The sequence below is a fragment of the Oratosquilla oratoria genome, chromosome 12, assembly GCF_046742065.1.
Source record: "Oratosquilla oratoria isolate Oo_2021 chromosome 12, ASM4674206v1, whole genome shotgun sequence".
Classification (NCBI taxonomy): domain Eukaryota; kingdom Metazoa; phylum Arthropoda; class Malacostraca; order Stomatopoda; family Squillidae; genus Oratosquilla; species Oratosquilla oratoria.
Genome location: NC_134788.1, coordinates 38,401,894 through 38,428,501, shown reverse-complemented (window position 1 = coordinate 38,428,501; position 26,608 = coordinate 38,401,894). Strand labels below are relative to the sequence as shown.

Genomic DNA, 26,608 nt, shown 5'->3' with positions numbered 1-26,608 from the left:
CTTTTTCATCAGTTAAAAAGAATTACTTTCCTTCATTGTGTTGCGGACCAAGATAAGAGGGAGGGAGGGAGGAGGGTGGAGGGGAGTGGAATATATAGGAAATGGAATGGGTGGGAGTGGTTTCTATGCCCTTTTCTTTTTGGCTACCCCACATGTAGGGGGAAAAAGCCATATGTATATATGTATGTATGTATGTATGTTTTGGGGACCCCCTCGCGCTTTCTCCTCGGCCCCCAGTTTGGGAGCCAGCCTCTACACTGGACGACAGTTCAGTGCAGAGTGACTTGTGACCTGTGAGCCAGGCCAACGGCAGTTGCCAGTTAGTAGCTTGGGCACCTTGTGTCCTTTCTTTGCAGCAGAAGAGACCTGGGGCAACAGATTGGCTGCCATAAGAGGTCATCACACTGGGCCATTTCCCCTCCCACATCCTTATCACACTGGGCTATTTTACCTTCGACATCCTGCCTCCAGCCTCCATTTCAATAACTAGATCATGACTTCGACTGCAGGCATCTAGACTTATCTAAGAACATTACAACAGAATGTCTAACATTCGTTTATAATCACTTGGTTCATCATTCAACTTTGCTTTATGCGACGGAAAGATAATTTGATATTTGGAGATGTGAAAAATAAAACATTGTAACTGAAGGCGCTTTTACTTATTAAACGCTGGTGAATCCCGTGGAGGCCCAGTGTGATAGATAGGCCCTTTAGGAGACTAACATGAATATGAAATTACCATGTAACTTTGTGATAGACTTACAACGTTTTTCCCTGAGCTCCGGGTCTATTGAAGGGTAAATTCCGAAAATAAAGAAGAGCGTCCCTTTCAAGGGAACAAACAAGTCGGCTCCTATGCTCTTGCAGTACTCTCGGGATGACATCCAACCCCTGGGATGACTCGCAGAGTAAAGGCAGTCGGTGCTCATGCCATCTGGGCATATCCCTGCTAAAAAAAAATAAAGGTAACGTCACTAACGCCGTCTACGAAACGCACACGTGCGCGGAGGTGCACTGGCCAATCAGAGGCCGCCTAGCAAGTCATTTAGGGAACACGGAAGTACACAAGGCAATCAGAGGCCACCTATCAAGTCACATAGGAAGCACTGGGGTACACCAACCAACCAGAGGCCGCCTATCAAGTCGCATAGGGAAATCTCCCATGTGGACATTTTCTTTGGCCTTTCTTACACCGGTCCATTTGCGACCTAGAGAAGTCCAAATGGAACAACAAAGAGCGAAGTAGACTTCATATTAGGAGATGAGAGCAGAAGCGTTAGCAGTGTAACGGTCATAAATAAAGTCAACATAGGGAGTGACCATAGAATAGTAGGTTGCACAGCTAAATTCAATTTCAGAGAAATCAACTAGTTTTAAGAAAATGAGCCTCGGAAAGGTTAAGGATACTAATAAGAAATTTCAGTTAGAAATTAGAAATAGATTCGAAGCTATAAGAACTAACGAGGACACCGTCGAAGATATTAATTTGAATTTGGTGAATATCATTAGGGAATCGGCAGAGAAAGTAGGAAGTACAAAAGACATTTGATAAAACAAATACTCCAAAGCTGCAAATGACCTAATTAAAAGAAGAATGACAATGCAGATTAAAAGCAGGAGAGACGAAATAGAAAGAGTGGAACTAAACAAGCTTATCAATAAAAGGCAGAGATTAGAGAAAAGAATGAGAAACATGGATGAAATAGAGGAAACTATTTGAAAAGGTAAAAGTATTAAAGGGACCGAGCGCAGACATGCTTTAGGAAGGCAGCAAATGATATGTTTGAAAGATAGAAATGGAGAGATCATCAAATGTAGAGACAGATTGGTAAAAAAAAGTAGAAGAATTTTACCAAGAGCTTTACTCGTCGAAGACCGCAGCTGAGTCAGTAAATTCACGTGAAGACGTTAGTAGTGTACCAGAGATTACAAAGGAAGAAGTAGAATTTGCTCTAAACAAAACGAAACGAGGAAAAACACCTGCGGAAGATGGTATATCGATAGACCTGTTGAAAGACGTAGGGAAATTAGCCCAGTTGTACACCCAGTGCTTACGTCAAGAAAGTGTTTCTGATGCGTGGTGCAATGCTATAGTGATTTGGCTTCATAAAAAAAGGAGACCAGAAGGACCTTAGTAACTATCGACCGATTAGCTTGCTATCAAATGTATATAAAGTATTCTCCAAGATCCTTACAAATAGACTACGTCAAGTTTTAGATGGAAACCAACCGAGAGAACAGGTAGGCTTTAGCAGCGTATATTCGACGCTAGACCATTTGCAAAACGACACAATACAATATACCTCTGTGTTTAGCTTTTGTAGATTACGAGAAGGCCTTTGACTCGGTAGAACAAATAGCAAAACTAAACTCGCTACGCAAGCAGGGTACAAACGAACATATCGTAAGATTTTTAGAAAAGATTTATGTGAAAGGTACAGCTATAATTCGACTACAAAAGATACAGAAAAGATCAAGCTCAAAAAAGGAGTATGGCAAGGCGATACGATTTCACCCAAATTATTTACAGCTTGTTTGGAAGAGATTTTCAGAAGGTTGAGTTGGGAAAAAGGAAAGGTTTAAAGATTGATGGCGAATATTTGAACCCCCTAAGATTTGCGGATGACATTATTCTTATTTCAGAAAGAGCAGAAGATTTGCAAGATATGCTGAGTGATCTAAACAAGGAAAGTCTCAAAGTAGGTTTAGAAATTAATAAGTAATGTTCAACACGAAAGTTCAAAGTAAAGATATTATAATTGATGGTGAGAGTCTTGAAGAAGTTGAAGAGTATAATTATTTAGGCCAGATGGCGAAAGTGACGAGAGATCATGATAATAAAATAAAAAGACTTATTACAATTGGCTGGAAAGTGTTTGGAAAGTATGATAAAATCCTGAGAGGCTCTCTACCTCTATGTTTGAAACGTAAATTTTACAATCAATGCATTCTGCCAGCAATAATCTACGGGTGTGAGACTTGGAAACTGACGAAGGCGATGGAAACAAAGCTAAGCAGAGGAGAATGGAGAGATCAGTGATGTGAATAACGCTGAGAGACCGAAAGAGAGCAAGTTGGGTGAGAGAGCAGACTAGAGAGAAAGATACTGTGGAGGCGGTAAAAGAGAGGAAGTGGAATTGGACAGGTAAATTAGTGCGAACGACTGATGAGCGATGGAGCAGGTGTGTTACTGAATGGACGCCGCGAGATAGGAAGCGTGGAAGAGGGAGACTAGACAGAAGGTGGAGAGACGATATTGAGAAGTTTGCAGGAGTGACGTGGCAGAGGTTGGCGCGGTCGTGTGAATCTTAGAATGCTATGAAGGAGGCCTTTGTTCAGCAGTGGTCTCATGATGGCTGATTTGATTGATTTGATTGAGTTTTATACCTGAAAGAATGACAATATTTATAGTATTATTTTGCACAACACTTTCTATTAGTATTTATGACCAAACCTAGTTCTCCCAAGTTATCTCTGTCTTTTATTATATCAGCATAAATATAGACATGGGCACACACAATCACATACATACATACATACATACATACATACATACATACATACATACATACATACATACATACATACATACATACATACATACATGCATACATACATACATACATATATACATACACACATGTGATCTGTCATCGGGAAGCCATTCAAAGAAAACTAATATCTAATCCAGCTCATACTAGTATACAGAGCCCTGGGGAGGCACGTTATTGGGGGGCGGCGACACTTTTGATGAATAGAAGGTAAAGTAAATTCCCCCTGATGTACTTTCAATGTATGATATATTTATCACGAGTTGTGTGTATGAATGATGTGTGTATAAACGTTGTTTTGTGGATGAATGTTACATGTGAATCGTGGTAGTGACCATCAGACGTGGAAGGTGGTGGTGTGTGGGGGGGAGGGGGGGGCTGCACTTACCCACGTTGGGGACCTGCTAGGATATGCAACAATGGTATGGTCACGACACACCCAAAACATGTGAAGAGGAGAAGAAAATAAAATAGAGTAAAAGATGTTACGAAGCACAGTTTTCTGTAATGCTGCTCCTTCTATCATAATAGTACCACAATGTGATGTGGTGCCTTTCACTGGTTTTGTGCCTACATCTTGGAGGCAAGCAAACGTTGTTCCTGTTTTTAAGAAGGGGGATAGATCGTCTATATGCAACTACAGGCCAATCAGTTTAACATCGGTTATAGGAAAAATGCTTGAATCAATAATAGTAAATAGACTCAGAGAACATATCGAAAAACCTAATTTGATTCGTGATTCACAGCATGGTTTCTCCAAGGGTAAGTCATGTGTGACTAATCTTCTATCCTTTTACACTAAAGTATATAAGGCGTCCGATAACAATGAAAAATACGATGTTATTTACCTTGACTTTAGCAAAGCGTTCGACAAGGTACCACATCAGAGACTACTAAATAAAATCAAAGCCCATGGCAGAGGAGGAAAAGTGTTAGTTTTATGTTAATTTATTATTATTTACTATTTACCTGTTTGTTTATTATTTAACTATACCTATGCATTTATTTATGTATTTTATTTGTTATTTACATTAATATAGTTTTTATTTATTATTTTATTATTTTTTTTTTCGCATCCGACCTAGATATGGACCAAAAGGTCTCCTGTCGGCATGCTCCGCCTTTGTAATCCTTAGTAACAGAAAACAGCGGGTCACCATAAATGGAGTAAAATCTAGGTGGGGCAATGTTGCTAGTGGGGTCCCCCAGGGCTCGGTTTTGGGTCCCTTGTTGTTCATTATGTACATAAACGACTTAGACGACGGGATAAATAGTGATGTTAGTAAGTTTGCGGACGGCACTGAAATAGGACGCCTAATTAGGTCACGAGACGACGCAGAGATTCTGCAGGATGATCTTAACAAATTGTTCACATGGTCGGTGAAATGGCAAATGAAATTCAATATCTCTAAGTGTAGCGTGTTAAACGTAGGGCTACACAACCCCGAAAATAGATACAGCTTAGATAACACGCTTTTAGAGAAAACTGAGTGCGAGAGAGACTTGGGAGTTCTAGTGAGTCCGGACCTTAAAACCAGGAAACTGCATTAGCGCCAGGAATAAAGCTAACAGAGCATTAGGTTTCATTGCTAGGACGGTAACGAATAGAAGTGCAGAGGTAATTATTAAACTCTATCTAGCGATAGTTAGACCCATCCTTGACTATGCGGTATAGTTTTGGTCTCCGTCCTACAGAATGGACATCAATCCACTACAATCAGTACAGAGAAGAATGACCAAAATGATACATAGCTCAGAAATTTGTCTTATGGAGAGAGGCTTAGGCACCTTAATTTACACTCTCTGGAAAGACGCAGAGTGCGGGGTGATCTAATAGAGTTGTTCAAGTGGATCAAAGGTTATAACAAGGGTGATGCAAACAAGGTCATCATATCAAAACAACTGGGCAGTACTCGCAGACTTAATGGTTATAAACTGGACAAATTTAGACTTAAGAAGGAAATAGGCAAGAATTGGTTTACTAATAGGTTTGTCGACGAATGGAATAAACTTAGTAACCATGTAGTAAGCACTGAAACTATCAGTTGTTTTAAGAAACGATTAGACAACTTTATGGATGGGGGGGGGGGGATGACAGGTGGTGATGGATACGGAGCTGCCTAGTGTAGGCCTTATGGTCTCTTGCAGTCTCCTTCATTCTTTTGTTCTTATATGCCCGTCGAAGGTCACACCGTTGATGGTAAAGATTTATAAAGGAGTAGCATGCCGACAGGAGACCTACTGGTCCATAACTAGGTCGGATGCGAAAAAATATTGTAATAATGATAGATAAATGAATATATAGAAATGATAATTATATAAATAATAACAAATAAAATAAATAAATAGATTAATTAGTAAAGATAAATAACAAACAAAAAGGTTAAATAGTAGATAGTTATAATAATTTGACAGATAACTAATAATAAATGATAATCAAGCAAATAATAATAGACAGCCAACTAATAACAAAGACATAAATAGTATAAAATGAACGTCAGCAGTTACAGCATCTTGCTTAGGTGTTTATCTAAACGAATCTTGAAGCTTCGAACTGAACTACTCTGCAGGAAATTTATTCCATTAATATATACACGGCTGGCGAAGTTGTTTCTGCCCACTTCCAAATTAAATCTATTTCCTGACAGTTCGAGACCATTATTTCTTGTCGGATTCTCATTCAGTGTGAAAATTTGGTCATTTTCTATGTTCTTAGTTCCCTTTAGAATCTTAAAGACCTGCATCAAGTCATCTTTGAGTCTACGCTTTTTAGGGGAAACAGATTCATATGTTTTAGTAGATTTTCTTATGATTTATTCTTTATATTTGGAATTAGTTTTGTAGCTCGTCGTTGTACTTTTTCTAATCTGTCAATGTCTTTCATGAAATTCGGTGACCATACGGAAATAGTACGTTCCATTTTTGGACGGACTAACGATTTATATAGCTTGTTAATAAAAAAAAAAAAAAAAAAAAAAAAATCGCGCAATTAGTCCTAGAATCTTATTTGCTTTCCCAGAGGGTGAAATACACTGCTTAGATGATTTGAGATCGTTACTAATAATTACGCCGAGGTCCTTTTCACTATCCACTCTTGTTAACGAATTTCCAAATAACCCGTAATCGTTCTTACTGTTATTTTTACCTATGTGTATAACCTTGCATTTAGTTGAGTTAAGTTTCATTAGCCACTTTTCAAACCATTGCTGTATTCTATCAAATCTTCTTGAATATCTAATTGGTTTAAGTGATCATTTGCCATTCCGCACAGTTTTGTATCATCGGCAAATTTAGAGACAATCGATTTCAGTCCGTGGTCTATGTAATTTATATACAATATAAATAGAAGTGGCCCAAGAACGGAACCCTGAGGAACTCCACTCGTAACATTTTTTCACCTGGGAATTTTGCCATTTAGAACACATCTGTTTTCGATCGTTCAAATAATTACTAGTCCAACCTAATAGGCTACCACTTATTCCGTGTGAAGCTAATTTTGTAAGTAGTTTTTCGTGGGGGGCGGTATCAAAAGCTTTTACAAAGTCTAGATATATTAAATCTATATTGTTTGTTTTGTCATAATTCGAGATGACTGTGTTGTAGAACTCGAGTAAGTTAGTCACGCAAGAACGTTTCCGTCTGAATCTATGCTGGCTATCATTTATCAAACAGTTACTTTCTAAATGATGTTCGATAGCACCTCTGATGATAGTTTCCATAATTTTTCCTACGATTGAAGTCAAACTTATAGGCCTGTAGGTATTTGGTTTCTATTTATCACCTTTTTTTGAATATGGGAGTAACGTTAGCTAGTTTCCATTCTCTTGGGACATCTACGGATATGATGGACTTCTTGAAAATAATTTATAATGGAACAACAATCTCATTTTTCATTTCCTTTAAGATCCTTGGATGCCAATTGTCAGGCTCTGGTGCTTTATTAACTTTGAGTTTTTCTATACACCTTTTATTTGATTTTTTTTTTTTTTTTTTTACCGTAGTAAGTTCACCCTAGACTTTTCACAGGTTTCAGTTCGGAGTTCACTTTGAGGTGTTTCGTTTACGAATACTGAGCTAAAATAGTTGTTTGAAATATCACACATTCCTTCATTTGAATATTCAAGTTGGACCGTCAGCAGATAATAGTGGATCGTGTGATGCCTAATAATCTTTTTTCTCTAATATAACTATAGAAATCTTTGTGATTCTCTTTGGATTTATCAGCAATATTCATTTCGTATTGTCGTTTTCGTTTTTTATTGTCTTTTTTTAAATCTCTCTGTATTATTACATAAGTTTGATAATCATTAGTTGCACTCGATCACTTGTATTTCTTATAAGCCTCTCTCTTTTTAGCAATACTTTTTTCCAGTTTCTTTGTCAAGCTATTTTGGGCGAGCCTGATTTGGGGGGGGGGGGTCTCTCTCTCCTTAAACAGGATCTAGGTATGAATAATCTTAGTAAGAGTATTTTTAAACATTTTCCACATCTGGTCTACAGGTCTTTAGTTTAATTTTGCCTCCCAATCTGTAATATGAAGCTCCTGGCGTAGTCCTATAAACTGAGTTTACTGAAATCTATCCTGACTTTTTCAGCAGTTTGAATCTAAGTTTTAGCAATTTCTACATCGGTTATCATGCTTTCGCGGCTAGTGATCAATAGATCGAGTAAATTTCCATGTTTTGTGGACTCTTTTACATGCTGAACTAAGTTATTATTACCGAGAAAATCTATCAAGCGACTCTATATATCCATGTTGAAGGGTCATCCAATCAATGTCAGTAAAATTGAAATCACCCATTATCAATAAGTCCTGATTGCAGAAACTAGACATTTCTTGCAACAGCAGTTTGTCGTCTGCTAATGATAATGTTTTGGTCTATATATTACACCCACATTCATTTTTTGTCCATTTGTTTGGGTTAATTCTACCCACAAACTATCACATGCATCCTGTTGTACTTTCTCTAAAACACATGCATGGACATTGCTTTTAACGTACAACAGAACATCCCCACCTTTCTTGTGGTTTCTATCGTGATGAAAGTATCTAAATCCCGCAATATTAAATTCAGCTCCAAACTATCCACCATTTAACCATATCTCGGTTATTCCTATCATGTCGAGATTTTCGCCTTTGACATACACTTGGATTTCTTGGAATTTGTTCCTAATACTACGAGCATTAAAGTACATGGTTTTAAGAAACTCGTGAATTATTTCTTTTTGAATCGCTCTGAGTTTCAATACCATGCCTTACATGGTAGAGACAGTTGTTCACCGTACAGTCGTTTGCAAGATGACACTTGTTCACCGGACAGTTGTCCGCCGGGACAGTTCCTCACCGGGACAGTTGTCCACCGGGATAGTTACTCACGGAGCAATTTCCTACTGGACAGTTGTTCACCGGGCAGTCGCAAACCGAACAGTTGCTCACCGGATAGTTGTCCACCGGGACAGTTCCTCACCGGGACAGTTGTCCACCGGGATAGTTACTCACGGAGCAATTTCCTACTGGACAGTTGTTCACCGGGCAGTCGCAAACCGAATAGTTGCTCACCGGACAATTGGTCACTGGAAAGTTGCTCACCAGGCAGGTGGTCACCAAACAACTGACAAGTAGGACATTTGATCACCAATATTTTTTTCAAATACATAACTTCACACATTACATCAAAAATGCAGTTCTCGGACTTGGTATGAACTGCTTTATTAAACTAAATTCAAATAGCACTTGCTTGTGTCAATATAAACGTCTCGTTTAAGAATTCTTATCAAAGGGGCTCATCACGTGAATTGGTGACCCCGACGTGACCTCTTACGTGAAAGGTCGACCACGGAGATTGGTCAAGTATCTATTTAACAATCTTACCATTGGCCAATTACGGATCCTATACAAGAAAATTACTTTAGAGGAGGTGCCTGTATCCTTTAGGTTTGCAGAGAGCTTTCTACAGATACTAAAATTTGCGGCAATTTGCGAAATAAGGCAGCATGGATAGTCCTCACGTGCACAAACACACACCGCCCTCAAATGAATAGAATTGGCAGGCGACATGCAGAGTACACATCTTGGCTTACATAAGAAAACTTACCTTTGAAGCTCACCTCTTCTACCGGTGACTCCTCATCCCCCACGTCCTTCTGCAATTATAGCTAATAATAAACAACCAATACACAACAAAAATATAGATATGCAAACAAGTAAGCAAGCCTCTATGCAAAATTTTGTCCGCAATTTCAGGTTCTGACGTCAATAATAGATCTAGCCTCGATGGTTCTTCGTTATTTTTAAATCTAGTGTTTTCTTTTAACCATTGTTTCATTGTGTGTGTGTGTGTGTGTGTGTGTGTGTGTGTGTGTGTGTGTGTGTGTGTGTGTGTGTGTGTGTTGCTGACCTGCGTCTGTAGCGACTCGGCGAGTTTCACGATGAAGAAGTGGGTTTCATTCTGAGAATCGGACAGCCCTTCAAACCTGTTTTCCAAATTTCCAACCTGTGGAAGAAAATACGTTTTATATTACTTCATAAGCATAGCACCTACGATCGCATGGTCACTAATTCCATCTACTTTGTTCATAGATGAAAGGAGGCGACTGTCTATGACGTTTGTTCTAAAACAAAAGTCAGTGTGTTGCTGACCTGCGTCTGTAGCGACTCCACATGTTGTACAAAGGAGGCATGGCCTTTCTTCTGAGTGTCGGAGAACACTTCAACCTTGCGTTTCACATCTCCAACCTGTGGAAGAAATCATGTTTGATATGGCGTCATAACGAGTAAAAGCAGCAACAGCACTGTAGCCCGAGAGAGGCCAAAAGCAGTGTATGGGATCCAATGTATTTGACGTTTCACCCAGCAGGGCTTCTTCTTCTGAAGAAGCCCTGCTGGGCGAAACGTCAAATATATTGGATCCCATACTCTGCGTTTGGCCTCTCTCCTACATGGCGTCATAACATCGAGTAGTGATATCACAAAAGCGCCGTTCCTATACACTAAGAAAATCTCTCCTACGCCATACATCATGACAGCATATCTCATAACGTCATCGCATATAATCAGGAATGACAACGACGAAAGTCCACAAAGGAAACGTACCAGCTTAACCACGAAGCTACGAGAGGTGTCATTTCTCTGTAAAAACTAAGTACGGACGGCAGTTAGCAGTCGACTTAATTCCTCGGGACTAGATTGATTCCCAGGTTGGAGAATTTTAGACATCCGATATCTAAGTTGGTAGAGCGTCGGCTTTGCAATTTCGCGAGCCCGTGTTCGAATCCGGGGATGACTGTCGGAATTATATGTATATATATATATATATATATATATATAAATATAAATTTATATATATAAACAAATATTTATATATATATATATATATATATATATATATATATTTATGTATATGTCTATATATATATATATATATATATATATATATATATATATATCAAATCAGCCATCCTGCGTCCGCTGCTGAACAAAGGCCTCCTTCATAGCATTCCATGATTCATACGAATGCGCCAACCTCTGCCACGTCTCTCCTGCAAACCTCTCAATCTCGTCTCTCCACCTTCTGTCTGGTCTCCCTCTTCCACGCTTCCTATCTCGCGGCGTCCACTCAGTAACACACTTGCTCCATCGTTCATCAGTCGTTTGCACTAACCTGCACAATTCCACTTCTCTTTTACCGCCTCCACAATATCTCTCACTCTAGTCTGTTCTCTCACCCAACTTGCTCTCTTTCGGTCTCTCAGCGTTATTTCCATCATTGATCTCTCCATTCTCCTCTGTGCTGCAGCCCTTAGTTTTCCTTCCATCGCCTTCGTTAGTTTCCAAGTCTCACACCCGTAGATTATTGCTGGCAGAATGCATTGATTGTAAACTTTACGTTTCAAACAAAGGTAGAGGGCCTCTCAGTATTTCATTATATTTACCAAACACTTTCCAGCCAATTGTAATGCGTCTTTTTATTTCATTATCATGATCTTTCGTCACTTTCACCATCTGGTCTAAATAATTATACTCCTCAACTTCTTCAAGACTCTCACCATCAATTACAATCTCTTTACTTTGAACTCTCGTGTTAAACATTAATTTGGCTTTACTCTTATTCACTTTTAAACCTACTTTAAGACTTTCCTTGTTTAGATCACTCAGCATATCTTAACATAAGAACATAATTGCAAGTCTTCTGCTCTTTCTGAGATAAGAATAATGTCATCCGCAAATCTTAGGTGGTTTAAATATTCGCCATTAATTTTTAAACCTTTCTCTTCCCAACTCAATCTTCTGAAAATATCTTCCAAGCAAGCTGTAAATAGTTTGGGTGAAATGGTATCGTCTTGCCGTACTCCTTTCTCGATCTTGATCTTTTCTGTATCATTATGTAGTCGAATTATAGCGGTATTTTTCACACAGATATTTTCTAAAACTCTTACGATCTGTTCGTTTGTACCCTGATTGCGTAGCGAGTTTAGTATTGCTATTTGTTCTACCGAGTCAAAGGCCTTCTCGTAATCTACAAAAGCTAAACACAGAGGTATATTGTATTCTGTCGTTTTCTCGATTAGTTGGTTTATCGCCTGGAAATGGTCTAGAGTCGAATATCCCCTCCTAAAGCCTGGCTGTTCTCTCGATTGGTTTCCATCTAAAACTTGACTTAGTCTATTTGTAAGGATCTTGGAGAATACTTTACATATATTTGATAGCAAGCTAATCGGCCGATAGATACTAAGGTCCTTCTGGCCTCCTTTTTTTATGAAGCAAAATGACTATAGCATTGCACCACGCATCAGGAACGCTTTCTTGACGTAAGCACTGGGTGTACAACTCAGCTAATCTAATATGAACTAATTTTCCTGCGTCTTTCAGCAGATCTTTCGATATACCATCTTCCCCAGGTGCTTTTTCTCGTTTCATATTGTTTAGAGCAAATTGTACTTCTTTGTAATCTCTGGTACACTATTAACGTCTACACATGAATTTACTGACTCAACTACAGTTTTCGACGAGTAAAGCTCTTGGTAAAATTCTTCTACTCTTTTTATCATTCTGTCCCTGCATTTAATGATTTCTCCATTTCTATCTTTCAAATATATCATTTAGCGTCTTCCTAAAGAATGTCTGCGCTCGGTCCCTTTTTATACTTTTACCTTTCCGAATAGTTTCCTCTATTTCATCCATGTTTCTCATTCTTTTCTCTAATCTCTCTTTCTCATCTCCCATGCTTATAATTCGCATGATCCTTCTTCTTTTAATAAGGTCATTTGTAGCTTTTGAGTATTTGTTCTCTCTAATGTTTTTTGTACATCCCATTTTCTCTGCCAATTCCCTAATGGTATTCACCAAATTCAAATTAATATCTTCGACGGTGTCCTCGTTTGTTCTTAGAGCTTTAAATCTATTTTCAATTTCTAACTGAAATTTCTTATTATTATCCGTAACTTTTGCAAGGCTGATTTTTTTTTTTTCAAAATTATTATTCTTATTACTTTTTTTTTTTTACCCCTGTGGGGTATATGTATGTATGTAAAAGTAGTTTATTTCTCTCGGCCCTGAAATTGAATTTAGCTGTGCAACCTACCATTCTATGGTCACTACCTATGTTTACTTTATCACCGTAACATTGTTAACGCTTTTGCTCTCATCTCCTAATATGAAGTCTATTTCGTTCTTTGTTGTTCCATTTGGACGTCTCCACGTCCATTTACGACCTACACGTTTTTGGAAGAAAGTGTTCATTATCCTCATGTTGTAGTTCTCTGCAAAATTGACCCACATCTCGCCTCTGTCATTTCTTTCACCTACTCCAAGCTTCCCAATGCACGTCTCATCTCCCATATTCTTCTCTACTTTAGCATTAAAGTCTCCTATTACCAACGTGTACTTACTTTTTTTTTTAATTCATTACTTGACTTAAATCATCATAGAAGGACTCAGTTTCATCGTCTGAACTCTGTGAAGTTGGTGCATAAACCTGAACTATTTTTAGTGTACCTTTTACACAGCCTAATCACAATCCAAGCTACCGTGTCAGACAAACTACTGAATTTGAGTACGTTACCAGCAACCTCTCGGTTGATCAAGAATCCTACTCCACTAGATCTTTCTTTGTCCTTACCTCTATAGTAGAGCAGGTGGTGACCATCTTGTAATTTTATCAGCTTTTCTTCTGTTCTTCGGACTTCGCTCAGTCCTACGATGTCCCACTTGATGTTGTCTAGTTCTTCCATTAAACTCTCCAGCCTGTGGTCTTCTGAGAGACTTCTGACGTTGTAAGTATAGATCTTCATTTTCTTCATGTTGTTTAATGTCCAAATCTTTGGTCTACTTGGACAGTGCTTACTCACATTCGATGGCGCACTGCCCGTAAGCACACGAGGCAATACGGTTGGACCTTTAGGAGGCAATGATCCAACAGGAACGCCCGGTTTTATCTAGGTTGTGCTGTTCATGGTTGCTCTGAAGGGTGTTTTTGGCAGTAATCTCACCTCCGTGCCTACTGGTTTCTGGTGAGATATTTCTCTGGTGTCACCTTATTCATTATATTCGGTGAAGCACTAAATCTATAGGGTACCCAATGGTCCACGCCGTCATCATGACGGTACCCCATATATCTATGAGGAGTTTCCCAGTTCGCCAACAGGGACGTGCCAGTTAGCAGTGGGTCCTGCGACTGTGCGTGTGAGCTGCTCTTTGTCTGATCTTTCTTACAAAACCTGTTCGATATAAAAAAAAAAACAAAAAAAAACAACAGAGAAATTAAGGTTCGGAATACCAAACGTTTTCGTCTATTACGACATCTTCAGAAGATGTAATAGACAAAAACGTTTAGTATTCCGAACCTTAATTTCTCTGTGGTTTCTGCGTGATTGTTTAGTGCTCCCTGCCAAAGTATAGTTTTTGAGAAAAAATGCTCTAAAGATTTTGCATTTTATCCTGTTATCCACGCTGAACCCGAAAGCAGTAAAAATAATGGGGATGCTCTTCTGCTTCTGGACCTCTCATATATTCTTCTGTAATATCAATGTATTGCTCTCAGCTCTGAAACTGCATTAATGTAGGCAACATTCTTTTCTTTGATCACTACCTTCAATCACTATATTCAACCTAACCTAGCCGAGCCAGTAACATTACTTGCGCTATTGCTCAAAGTCCCTAATATAAAGTCTACTTCGTCCTGTTAGTGTGGGACAGCTCTTCCACTTTGCCCTGTAACTTTCCAATCTGTGGAAGATATGGCACAATTCCCTTGTGCTTCTCCGAGTTTATTTGTGACTTGCATGTTTTTTTGAAAGAATGTTCACGTTGCAGGTCTCTACAAGACTGACTAACACATAACCTACCCCTGCCACTTTCTTCATCTACATCAATTTATGTATCACTGAAGTTACCGACTGGCGACCTGTATTTCTTATTCATTACTATTGTTATTCTAAATCCATCGCCTGATTTACGTCACCGTAGGACCTGAAGTTCTTGCTTACAAAGGATTACAAAGGCGGAGCATGCCGAGAGGAGGCCTTTTGGTCCATAACTAGGTCGGATGCTAAAAAATGTAATGATAGACAAAAAGATAAAAATTATAATACAAATAGAATAAATAAATTAATAATACGTCTACGTCTGGGGTATTGGCTGCTTGTTATTGTGGCAAAGTAGCATGCAGTCGATACTTTAGGGTCTATATGGGGCGCCCCTACGGACCAGAGCCACACATCATTTTGTCTATGATAGAAGAAATTCTGTTCATAGAGAAATGATGACACTTTTATACTACGACTGTCCCTCCGTTATGCTGTCCCCCAACCCCTTGTTGCTGTCCTGTACCATTTCTCTGAGTATTCTCTTTCTGTGATGGGGGGATTTCCCTGTGGTCGGGGAAAAGAATACTGCCACCAAGAGGCGAGAAGAAAGGGACGGGGAGAGGGACTAGGCATCCTTCTCCCTGTAGCCCCACGGGGCATATTCCTAAAAAGGAAAGTGAAGGCATAAGGGGTGCTGGAGGGCCTCGGGCCAGCACCCTAAGGTTTGGGTCTTTTAATGTGCGTGCATGTGGTACAGATGAGAGTAAAAGGGAAGAGATAGGTAGTATGTTTGTGAGAAGAAAGATGGATGTGTTGGCTTTGAGTGAAACTAAGTTTAAAGGGAAGGGTGAGTGTAAGTTTGGGAATGTAAGTGGGAGGTTATCAGGAGTGAAGAGAGGGCGAGGGAGGGAAAGGGTGGCTATTCTAGTGAGTGAGGAGATAGGTAAAGGGGTAGTGGAGTGGAAGGAGGTTTCCTCAAGGATAATGTGGATGAAGGTGAAACTGGGAAAGGAGATGTGGGTCTTTGTAAGTGCATATGGGCCTGGCAGTGAGAAGAGCGTGGAAGAAAGGGAGGCCTTTTGGATAGATTTAAATGAGTGCATAGAGGGTTTAGGAAGAAATGTCAATGTAATAGTACTGGGAGACCTTAATGCTAGGGTGGGAAATGGTCCAATCGATGGAGTGGTTGGGAAATGTGGAGTTCCAGGAAAGAATCGTAGTGGAGAGTTGATGGTGGAAATGTGTCTAGAAAGAGAGTTGATGATAGCAAATACAGTGTTTCGGAAGAAAGTCAAGCATAAGTACACATGGGAGAGGGTGGTGGAGGGAAGGGTGGTAGATAGAGCGCTAATGGATTATGTAGTGGTAAATAGGATTATGATAGGAAGAGTTAAGGATGTACGTGTGCTAAGGGGAGAGGGTGGGGGAATATCAGATCATTTATTGGTGGAAGGTAAGCTGAGAGGGGAGGATAGATGGAGAAAGAGGAAAGGGACAAAAGGTAGGGAGGTTCTTAGAGTGAACTCCTTGAATGAAAAGGAAAAGGAGAAGGAGTACGAAAAGAAGCTGAAGGAGGAGTGGGAGGGAGTAAAGGATAGAGCAGAGATGGGTGTGGAGGAGGAATGGGGATGGTTCAAGGAGGAAGTCTTAAAGTGTGCAAGGATGGTGTGTGGAACAAGAAGGACAGGGGGAAATAGAAGAAAGGGTAGTGAATGGTGGGATGAGGAAACAAAGAAGGTTGTAGAAGAGAAGAAGCGAGCATTCACAGATTGGTTACAAAAGAGGACGGGGGAGTCGTATGAGACGTACAAAGAAAAGAAAAGAGAAGTAAAGCAAAAGGTAAAGGAGGCAAAGAGGAGAGCAGATGTGAAATGGGGTAGGAGTATGACAGAAAATTTTGAAAGTAATAAAAAGATGTTTTGGAAAGAAATTAAGAGAGGAAGAGGAGGCGAATCAAGTAGGGAAGAAAAGGTAAAAGGTACAGATGGAGAGATGATAATGGAAGAGATGGCAGTAAGGGGAAGATGGGCAGAATATTTTAGGGAGTTGCTAAATGTGAAGGAGGATAGGGAAGGAAAGATAGTTGCAGTGGGAAATGCGAAGAAAATGAGAGTGATGAGTGAGGAGAATGGAGGAGAAATAGGGAAGGATGAGGTGAAGGCAGTTGTAAAGATGATGAAAGCAGGTAAGGCACCTGGTCTGGATGGATGCCATGCAGAATGTCTGAAAAAGGGAGGTTCAGTGATGGTGGACTGGTTGGTGAGGTTATTTAATGTTTGCTGGAGAGAGGGTAGAGTACCGGAGGACTGGAGAAGTGCCTGTATAGTTCCTCTTTACAAGGGAAAAGGGGACAAGTGTGAATGTAGTAGTTTCAGAGGGATTAGCCTGTTAAATGTAGTAGGGAAGGCTTATGGGAGGATCTTAATTGAGAGGATTAGGAGAGGAACAGAAGGAGTAATTGGTGAGGAACAGTGTGGATTTAGGATGGGTAGAGGTTGTGTAGATCAGATCTTTGTGGTAAGACAGATATGTGAGAAAGCTATAGGAAAGGGGAAGGATGTTTTTTGGGCTTTTATGGATCTGGAAAAGGCTTATGATAGGGTAGACAGAAAGGCACTGTGGGAGGTTATGCAGGTTTATGGGATAGGAGGAAAGCTTTTGGGAGCTGTCAAGAGTTTTTATGAGAGTAGTAGAGCATGTGTCAAGATTAGAAATGGAGAGAGTGAGTGGTTTGAAGTAAAGGTGGGACTTCGTCAAGGATGCGTTATGTCGCCCTGGCTGTTCAACTTATACATGGATGGGGTGGTGCGAGAGGTGAATGCTAGGGTGGTGGGTCAGGGATTGGAGATGATTAAAGAAAATGGAGAAAAGTGGGAGGTGAGCCAGCTGTTGTTTGCGGACGACACTGCGCTTGTGGCAGGGTCAGAGGAGGGATTGAGGAAGCTGGTGGCAGAGTTTGGGAGAGTATGTGATAGAAGAAAGCTAAAGATAAATGTGGGTAAAAGTAAGGTGATGAGATGTACAAGGGGTGAAAGTGGCAGTAGACTGGAAGTGAACATTAAGGGAGAGCGACTGGAGGAAGTGGATAGTTTTAGATACTTGGGTGCATGTGTAGCAGGAAAAGGTGGAGTGAAGGTGGAGGTAGAATGTAGATTGAGAGAAGCGAGTAAATGCCTTGGTGGTTTAAAGAGTGTAATGAGGAATAGACATTTGGGAATGGATGCGAAGGGGAGACTGTATGAAGGAGTGATTGTGCCAACAGCACTGTATGGGGCAGAAACGTGGAATATAAGAGAAGAAGAGAGAAGGAGTTTGAATGTGTTTGAGATGAGGTGTCTGAGAAGTATGGTGGGGGTTACTAGGCTGGATAGAGTGAGAAATGAGGAGGTGAGGAGGAGAACAGGGGTGAAAAAGGATTTGGGAGATAGGGTTGATGAAAGAATATTAGGATGGTTTGGACACATGGAAAGAATGAGTGAAGAAAGACTAGTAAAAGAGGTATGGAAGGCAGATGTGGAGGGAGTGAACATGAGGGGACGTCCTAGGATGAGGTGGATGGATGGGGTGAAGGGGGCTTTGGGGAAGAGGGGAATGTCTGTTGAGGAAGGAAGGGAGAGGACGGAAGACAGAGGTGAGTGGAGAATGGTTGTATATGGATGATGTTGTGACTGCATGAGGAGGAATGGGCGGGTGGGGTAGTATGTGTGAGTAAATTTTGACGCAGCCCGAAGGGATTTCTCTCCGTCCTCGCCTTATATGCAAGGGGGGACGGAGAGGGGGGGTCGCCGATTAAATGAAGCGGCCTTGCTGTGGATGTGCAGTGTCTTGCGACACTGCTTCTGACCCAGGGCGGTGGGCAGGGTGCAGGGATGACCCGTCATCCAGGAGGTGCTCAGATGAGAGGGAGGGTGGGAGGGGCGTGGAGTGTATTTAGGGATGTAATGGGTGGGAGTGTTTTTATGCCTTTCCCTTTTAGGCTACCTCCCTTGGAAGGGGGAAAAAGCCTTGGTATATGTATGTATGTATGTAATAATAATAAAAAAAATGACATATAATATACTATGCACCATCACTAACAATGCTGTCAATAATGGAGCAAGCACATTACCTAAGTCAACACAAAAATGGTGATAGTGAAACTCAAGAGGCACGGAATCGTGGGCGGCTGTGCAATATGGCGAGCCGCATTAAAATTTGGATGATTTGTAGTTTACCCTTTAAAAACTAATGTAATCACATTTTAAGAGCCGCATTTCAACATGGATGACCTGTAGTTTACCCTTTGATGAATCTAATCACAATTCAAGCTACCCTCTCTGATACATATCCAAGTTTGACAACATTACCAACATTCTCTCGATTAATCAAGAATCCTGCTCAAGATGTTTTCTTCTTTGAGCCTCGTTCACACAGGCAATTCAAGTGTCCAGGTTACTGAGATGAAAGCGAGCAAGTACATGTTCACACAGGCCAAGTCAGAGACAAATGGCTTGCACACTTGCCCCGTACAAATGAATCTCCAGCTCGATGAATGAATGTCCCAAACCGGGATCTGCTAGGTCAGTGATTACTTGTATTATATTTACTTACATTTTAGGACACCTCAGACACCCTATTCTAGTTTGAGTTACATTTCACATCATGGTTTCTTTGTTTAGCACATATTGTACTCAAGAAATGATAGATTGTAACATTATAGATCAACACCTCACTGCAAACGGACCCCCACAAAGAGGGAACAACCAACTATGTCCACTACCAGCTTTATTCTCAGAGTAACATTCGTGGCCCAGTGGCAAAAGCCCTCTTTTATACACAACTACTATCTTTTCATTTACTTACATACCTTCTTGCCCTCCCACAAAAACCAAATTCCGCGCGCGCAAGCGGTTGGTCTTACCTAGCAAATTCGCAAATCGCATTCCTCTGAAGAAGCTACAAGCGAAACCGCTCACGAGGAATAAACTCGGAACGAGGAGACCCGTGACTCTCTTTTTCCACCTTTCTCAACTTGTCACAATGTCTCAACAATACTTATATTAATTAAGCGCCGCGCATCGTCACGCACCACAAATAAGATAAACAGAAAATGGATTTAGAATTGAGTAACTTTGAAATATATGTAACTTAGTTATTTTCTTCTAATGAGGCTTGCGACTAGTTTGATTCAGTGACATGTGAGTGTGTTTTCGTCCCCCAACGTTTTGCTTTTTATTTTGTTTGATCTAATGTTTTATTTTTATTCTTCTTCTTCTTTTTTTACTTTTTTTTTTTTTTTTTTTTTGACAAAATCGCGGCATGGGGTGTCAGGAGGGACTTTCTACCTTACTTCTGACGGCGCAAGAGAGTCACATCTACTACCATTGGATAGAAAAAGGATGAAAATAATGTCCTGTCCAATAAACCGGGTCTGGCCAATGGTGTCGTTTAACGTCCTTTCTATGCGCGTCATGGTGTTGCCCAAAGCACACGACCTTTGACCTTTAGTTGACCAAGATCCAACCGGATAGACCGTGATGGCATACCTTTTTGTGCTCCACATACTGGGTTGGGAAATTGTGGTTATACAATCTCACGTATTTGCCACCTGATTTGTGGTGAATCGTCTATGATGATGTCACCTTATTCAGTATATATGGAGGACCCCCCTATACACTCATCGGTTGTCAAATAGTCCACGTCGTCGTCATTCCATGAGGACGTACCAGTTTGCAGTAGGTCCCCATGTCTGAAGGTGTGCTTGCTTCGCCGCACCTTCCTCGCACAAACACTGTTGGGTTGGGTATAGGTGGTCCTGAGGCGATTTTCATCTCTTGTAGTCACTGAGCTACTGAATCCTATCACCAAGTTCGGGGTATCTGATTTTACTTGAAATGCCACAAATTCGACTTACCTTGTGCTCTATCCCCTGCAGGATCTCCTGGTTGGCCTTGACGCCTCCATCTAGTGAGTCAACCTTCGATGTAATATTGTCACTCTGTGAACAGATAATGCTAAATTAATACGGGGTACATAACGAAGTCAGACGAGGGGGAAAAAAAAAATGACGAAAAAAGATTTAAAAGCAAATAAAGAAATATAAGAAATAAGTAGACGCCCAAACGACAAAACAAAACAAAATGGCAAGGGTGGGTGGTATCAGGCAGGGTGAAATGTGACGTAATACTAATTGCATATCAAGTTCAAAACGTTGTACTTTGTACCTACGGTTAGGTTAAGTAAAGATAGTTTATGCTAGTTTAAGTTCGAAACTATTCAGCCAACAAAAATAGGCACTACACTTGACAGGCCTCGAACCAAGCATAAATGTCAAATGATACCCAGATATCTTTACAGACAAGGACAAAACTTAAATATCTGATATTACTCATAATACTCAGACATCTTGACAAGCCTCGCACCAAACATAAATATCTGATATGACACATAATATCGAGACAGACCTGTCACCACCAAGCAATAATATCTGATATGGCACAGCATGTTGACAGACCTAGCACCAAGCATGGATATCTAATATGACACGGAGGAATACCCAGACATCTTGATAGACCTCAAACCAAGCACAAATATCTGATATGGCACATAAATCCCACACATTTTGACAGACCTCGCACCGAGCATAAATATTTGATATGACGCAAAATACCCACACATCTTGACAGACCTCCTCGCACCAAGTATAGATATCTGATATGATACATAACACACAGACATCTTGGCAGACCTAGCTAGCACCAAAGATAAATTTCTAATATAACATTGAATACCCAGGTATCATGATATCTGATATGGTACAGGATAGCTAGACCTCTTGTTGGCAGACCTTGTACCAAGCACAAATATCTGATATGACACACAACAGACCTCGTACAAAGCATCAATTTCTAATATGACATAGGATACCCAGGACCTTGCACTAGGCATACATATCTGACATGACACAGAATACCCACAGACCTCGCACCAACCAAGCATGGATATTTGATATTGCACAAAATACACACACATATTGACAGACCTCGCACCAAGTATAAATATCTGATATGGCACAGAATACCCAGACATCTTGACGTACATCGCACCAGACAACAACTTGACAGACCTCACGCCAAGCATACATAAACACCTGATGTGAGGCAGAGTACCCACACATCTTTCTTGACAGACATTGCACTAAGCTTATTTGATATGACCCAAAACACCTAGACATCCTCGCACCAAGCATAGATACCTGATATGACACAGAATACCCAGATCTCACCGCCGCAGAGGGGGTTTAGTGACCTGACCTGATCTGACCTGACCTTGTCAATTCGCTTGACCCTGTGACCTCACTTGTTTTGTGCGTCGTGCTATCCTATCCTACAAACTGGTATATAAGAAACCGTGCCTAATTGTGGGGCTGTGACCATAAGAATGGGAAAGACTGCAAGAGACCTTAAGGCCTACACTAGACAGTTCCATGTCCTTTACCACATGTCATCACTCTTCATAAAGCTATCCTCTCTTAAAACAACCAATTATTTCAGCGCTCACTATTCATTCATTTACTAGATCTATTCCATTTGTTAACCACTTTATCGGTAAGCCAGTCCTTTGTCTATTTCCTTTCTTAAACATAAAGTTGTCCAGTTGTTCAAATTCATTACTGTGGTCACTTGGGGCTGTGTGGCTGGCTGGAAACCCACAGCCCCACAGAGGCAAGCAGTTGCCGTTATCAGTTCTCTTTGTGTGAAAAGAAGGAGGAAATACAGTGTTGCTGGACATGTATGGACCAGTCCTGAGATCGAATGTCAGGTCCTCAGGGCTGCACCTTCTGTGGGAGTTGAAAGTGTTGAAGAATTTTGAAGAGAAATGGAAGGGAGACGATCAGCGCGCACGTGTGTGTGTCTCCCTCTCTGTATGACGCGCGCGCGTGTGTGTGTGTGTGTGTGTGTGTGTGTGTGTGTGTGTGTGTGTGTGTGTGTGTGTTGACCTGCGTCTGTTAAGATTCCGCGTGTTTCATAATAAAAAAGTGGGTGTTATTCTGACCTTCCAACAGCTTTTCAACCTTACCCTCCAAATTTCCAACCAGTGGAAGAAATTATTAATATGAAATCATAAGCATGGCACCTACGATTTCATGGTCACTGATTTTATCTACTTTATTCATAGAGATTGAGGGACGGTTGTTTCTGATGTTAGTTCTAAAATAAAAGTGTGTTCCAGTGTGTTCCAGTGTTCCAAAAAAAAGTTCCAGACCTGCGTCTGTAGCAACTCCGTGCCTTGTACCACGGAGGCCTGGCCCTTCTTCTGAGTGTCGGAGAGCTCTTCAACCTTGCCTTTCGAGTACCACAGGGCTCAGTTCTATCCCCCACATTATTTAATCTATACATGCATGACTTACCCACGCCAGACACCTCAGAAATACAAATCTCTTCCTACGCAGACGACATAACAATCACATGCACACATCGTAACACAGACAAAGCTGCAGAAATAATCCAGCCTTACCTTGACACACTCAACACATGGTTCATCACAAACAGACTCAAAATAGCTCCAACCAAATCTACAGCAACACTTCTCACCAACTGGACAAAAGAACACAAATACATACCTCATCTCTACATCAACAACACTCTAATACCACACACAAACACACCGAAAATTCTTGGTGTAACATACGATACATCCATGTCTTTCAAACAACACCTCACAAACATAAAAAACAAATGCACACCTAGACTTAACGCACTTAAGTCAATCACAGGAACAACATTTGGACAAAACAAAGAAACTAATATAACAATATACAAACAATGCATACGCTCAGTGATGAATCATGCGAGTCCTGCATGGGCTCCTAATCTCAGTGAGACACACCACAACACCCTTCAAATCATACAAAACAAAGCCCTAAAAACAATTACAGGCTGCACAAATACATCACCTACAGACCATTTACACCATGAAACAAAAGTCCTCAAAGTCAAGGACCACCTCGACATGAGAGGCACACAAACACTTGCTGCAGCCACCACAAACACATCACACCCGCTACACTACATAGCAGAACACCCACACACACCAAGAAACATTAAAACTACACCCAAAGACCTTTATTACGCACAGATACTCTCTTCTCTTCCTCCACAACCACCAAATACCAGCCTCCGGAAACATATTCATAATCATATCACTCACCGCTCCATTAACACACTGAAAGACAACACACTGCTGCATGCCAGACCCCCTGATATCCACCCTTCTGAATCCTCTCTCCCACGAAAGGACAGAGTCCACTTGGCCAGACTGCGATGCGGTCACCACCCAGCACTTCTAAGCTACCAGAAGAGGCTGGACGACCGTGTTGTGAACAGCTGCCCAGGATGTAACACTTCACCCCATACCATACAACACATAATGGAAGACTGCATTATACACAATCATGCACGCAAACAACACAACATACACTCTATAAAGGATTTGTGGGAAAACCCAGTTTCGGCTGTGGCCTTCCTTGGGGAGACGGGACTGCTCGGACAGACAGTCTAGGGAACGACAACAACAACCTTGCCTTTCAGTTGTCTAACCTATGGAAGAAATTATGTCTTGTGTGAAATCATAGTCATAGCACCTGTGATTCTATAGTCACTAAATCTATTTGCTTTATTCACAGAGAAAAGGATGCGATTGTTTCTAATTTTGTTCTAAAGCAAAAGTGTGATCACTGCTGACCTGCGTCTGTAGCGACTCCGCATGTTGCACAACGGAGGCCTGGCTCTTCTTCTGAGTGTCGGAGAGCTCTTCAACCTTGCCTTTCAATTGTTCAACCTGTGAATTAAATGTCTGATAATAATAATAATCATAGCACCTATAATTCTAGGGTCACTAATTCTATTTACTTTACTCAAAGAGGAAAGAGGGCGATTGTTTCTGGCGTTTGTTCTAAAACAAGTGGGATCATTGCTGACCTGTGTCTGCAGCGACTCCGCATGTTGCACAACGGAGGCCTGGACCCTTTCCTGAGTGTCGGAGAGCTCTTCAACCTTACCTTTCAAACTTTCAACCTGTGGAAGAAATCATGTCTGATATGAAATCATAATCATGGCACCTACGATACGATGGTGACTAGTTCTATCAACTTTATTCATAGAGAAGGTAAGGAGCATATGCCGGGAGGCTACATAGCTGCGTATTTGCCATATGCGCTTGGGATGTTGGCGTAGGCAATAATCACTGCTAGCAATCTGAGAGAAATGCGAGATTCGAACCCATAACTAGATTAATCCGATTAGGCCACCAGCATTACTATTTCTTGTAATAGTGAACGCTGTTCTCTCACATCATAGTATGGAATAACATTTCGTTCTTTGTAAAATCAGACTTCTCAAAGTCCATTCGTGACCTACATTCCTTTGGAATATTTCATTACTCTCATGTTGGGAGTTTTCTGCAAAACTAATTAACGCTCAACTCTGTCATTTATCTCACCTATTCCAATCTCCCCCAACCTACCAATATAGACCATGGACTAAAACCTACTGTTTCCAAATTTGCTGATGATACAAAACTGTGCGGAATGGCAAATGATCACTTAAACCAATTAGGTATTCAAGAAGACTTAGATAAATTACAGCAATGGTCTGAAAATTGGCTAATGAAATTCAACGCAATTAAATGTAAGGTAATGCACATAGGTAAAAATAACAGTAAGTACGATTACAAGTTATTTGGAAATTCGTTAACAAAAGTACATACATACATATACCAAGGCTTTTTCCCCCTTGCAAGGGAGGCAGCCAAAACGGAAAAGGCATAAAATCATTCCCACCCATTCCATCCCTGAATACACTCCACACCCTTCCACCCTCCCTCTTATCTTAGCACCTCCTGGATGACGGGTCATCCCTGCACCTTGTCCACTGCCCTGGGTCAGAGGCAGTGTCGCAAGGTACAGCACATCCACAGCAAGGCCGCTTCATTAAATCGGCAACCCCCCCTCTCCGTCCCCCCATGCATAAAAGGATAGGACGGGGAGAAATCCCTTCGGGCTGCGTCAAATTTTGCTCAAACATACTACCTCACCCCCCACCCCCCCACCATCCCACCTCATGCATCACAATATCATCCATATACAACCATTCCCCATTCATCTCTGTCTTCTGTCCTCTCCCGTTCTTCCTCAACAGACATTCCCCTCTTCCCCAAAGCCCCATTCACCCCATCCATCTATCTCATCCTCGGACGTCCCCTCGTATTCACTCCCTCCACATCTGCCTTCCATACCTCTTTTACTTGTCTTTCTTCACTCATTCTCTCCATGTGTCCAAACCATCCTAATATTCTTTCATCAACCCTATCTCCCAACTCGCTTTCCACCCCCGTTCTCCTCCTCACCTCCTCATTTCTCACTCTATCTAGCCTAGTAACCCCCATCATATTTCTCAGACACCTCATCTCAAACACATTCAAACTCCTTCTCTCTTCCTCTCTTATGTTCCATGTTTCTGCCCCATACAGTGCTGTTGGCACAATCACTCCTTCATACAGTCTCCCCTTCGCATCCATTCCCAAATGTCTATTCCTCATTACACTCTTTAAACCACCAAGGCATTTACTCGCTTCTCTCAATCTACATTCTACCTCCACCTTCACTCTACCTTTTCCTGCCACATTTGCACCCAAGTATCTAAAACTATCCACTTCCTCCAGTCGCTCTCCCTTAATACTCAATTCCAGTCTACTGCCACTTTCACCCCTTG

General features: G+C 40.9%; 1 protein-coding gene across 1 annotated transcript in view; it reads right to left on the bottom strand.

Annotated features, from left to right (window-relative positions):
* Positions 1-25,284, bottom strand: part of LOC143032051 (uncharacterized) — a 26,221-nt gene extending 937 nt beyond the window's left edge. The window contains exons 1-10 of the mRNA XM_076196518.1: positions 25,279-25,284; positions 24,818-24,913; positions 24,582-24,677; positions 24,416-24,436; positions 23,103-23,177; positions 20,752-20,835; positions 10,195-10,290; positions 9,953-10,048; positions 9,650-9,698; positions 767-952 (exon numbers count right to left, since the gene is read on the bottom strand). Of these exons, the coding sequence (XP_076052633.1) occupies positions 767-952; positions 9,650-9,698; positions 9,953-10,048; positions 10,195-10,290; positions 20,752-20,835; positions 23,103-23,177; positions 24,416-24,436; positions 24,582-24,677; positions 24,818-24,913; positions 25,279-25,284 (805 nt within the window). The remainder of the gene's footprint in view (positions 1-766; positions 953-9,649; positions 9,699-9,952; positions 10,049-10,194; positions 10,291-20,751; positions 20,836-23,102; positions 23,178-24,415; positions 24,437-24,581; positions 24,678-24,817; positions 24,914-25,278) is intronic.
* Between the last annotated feature and the right edge of the window lie 1,324 nt (positions 25,285-26,608).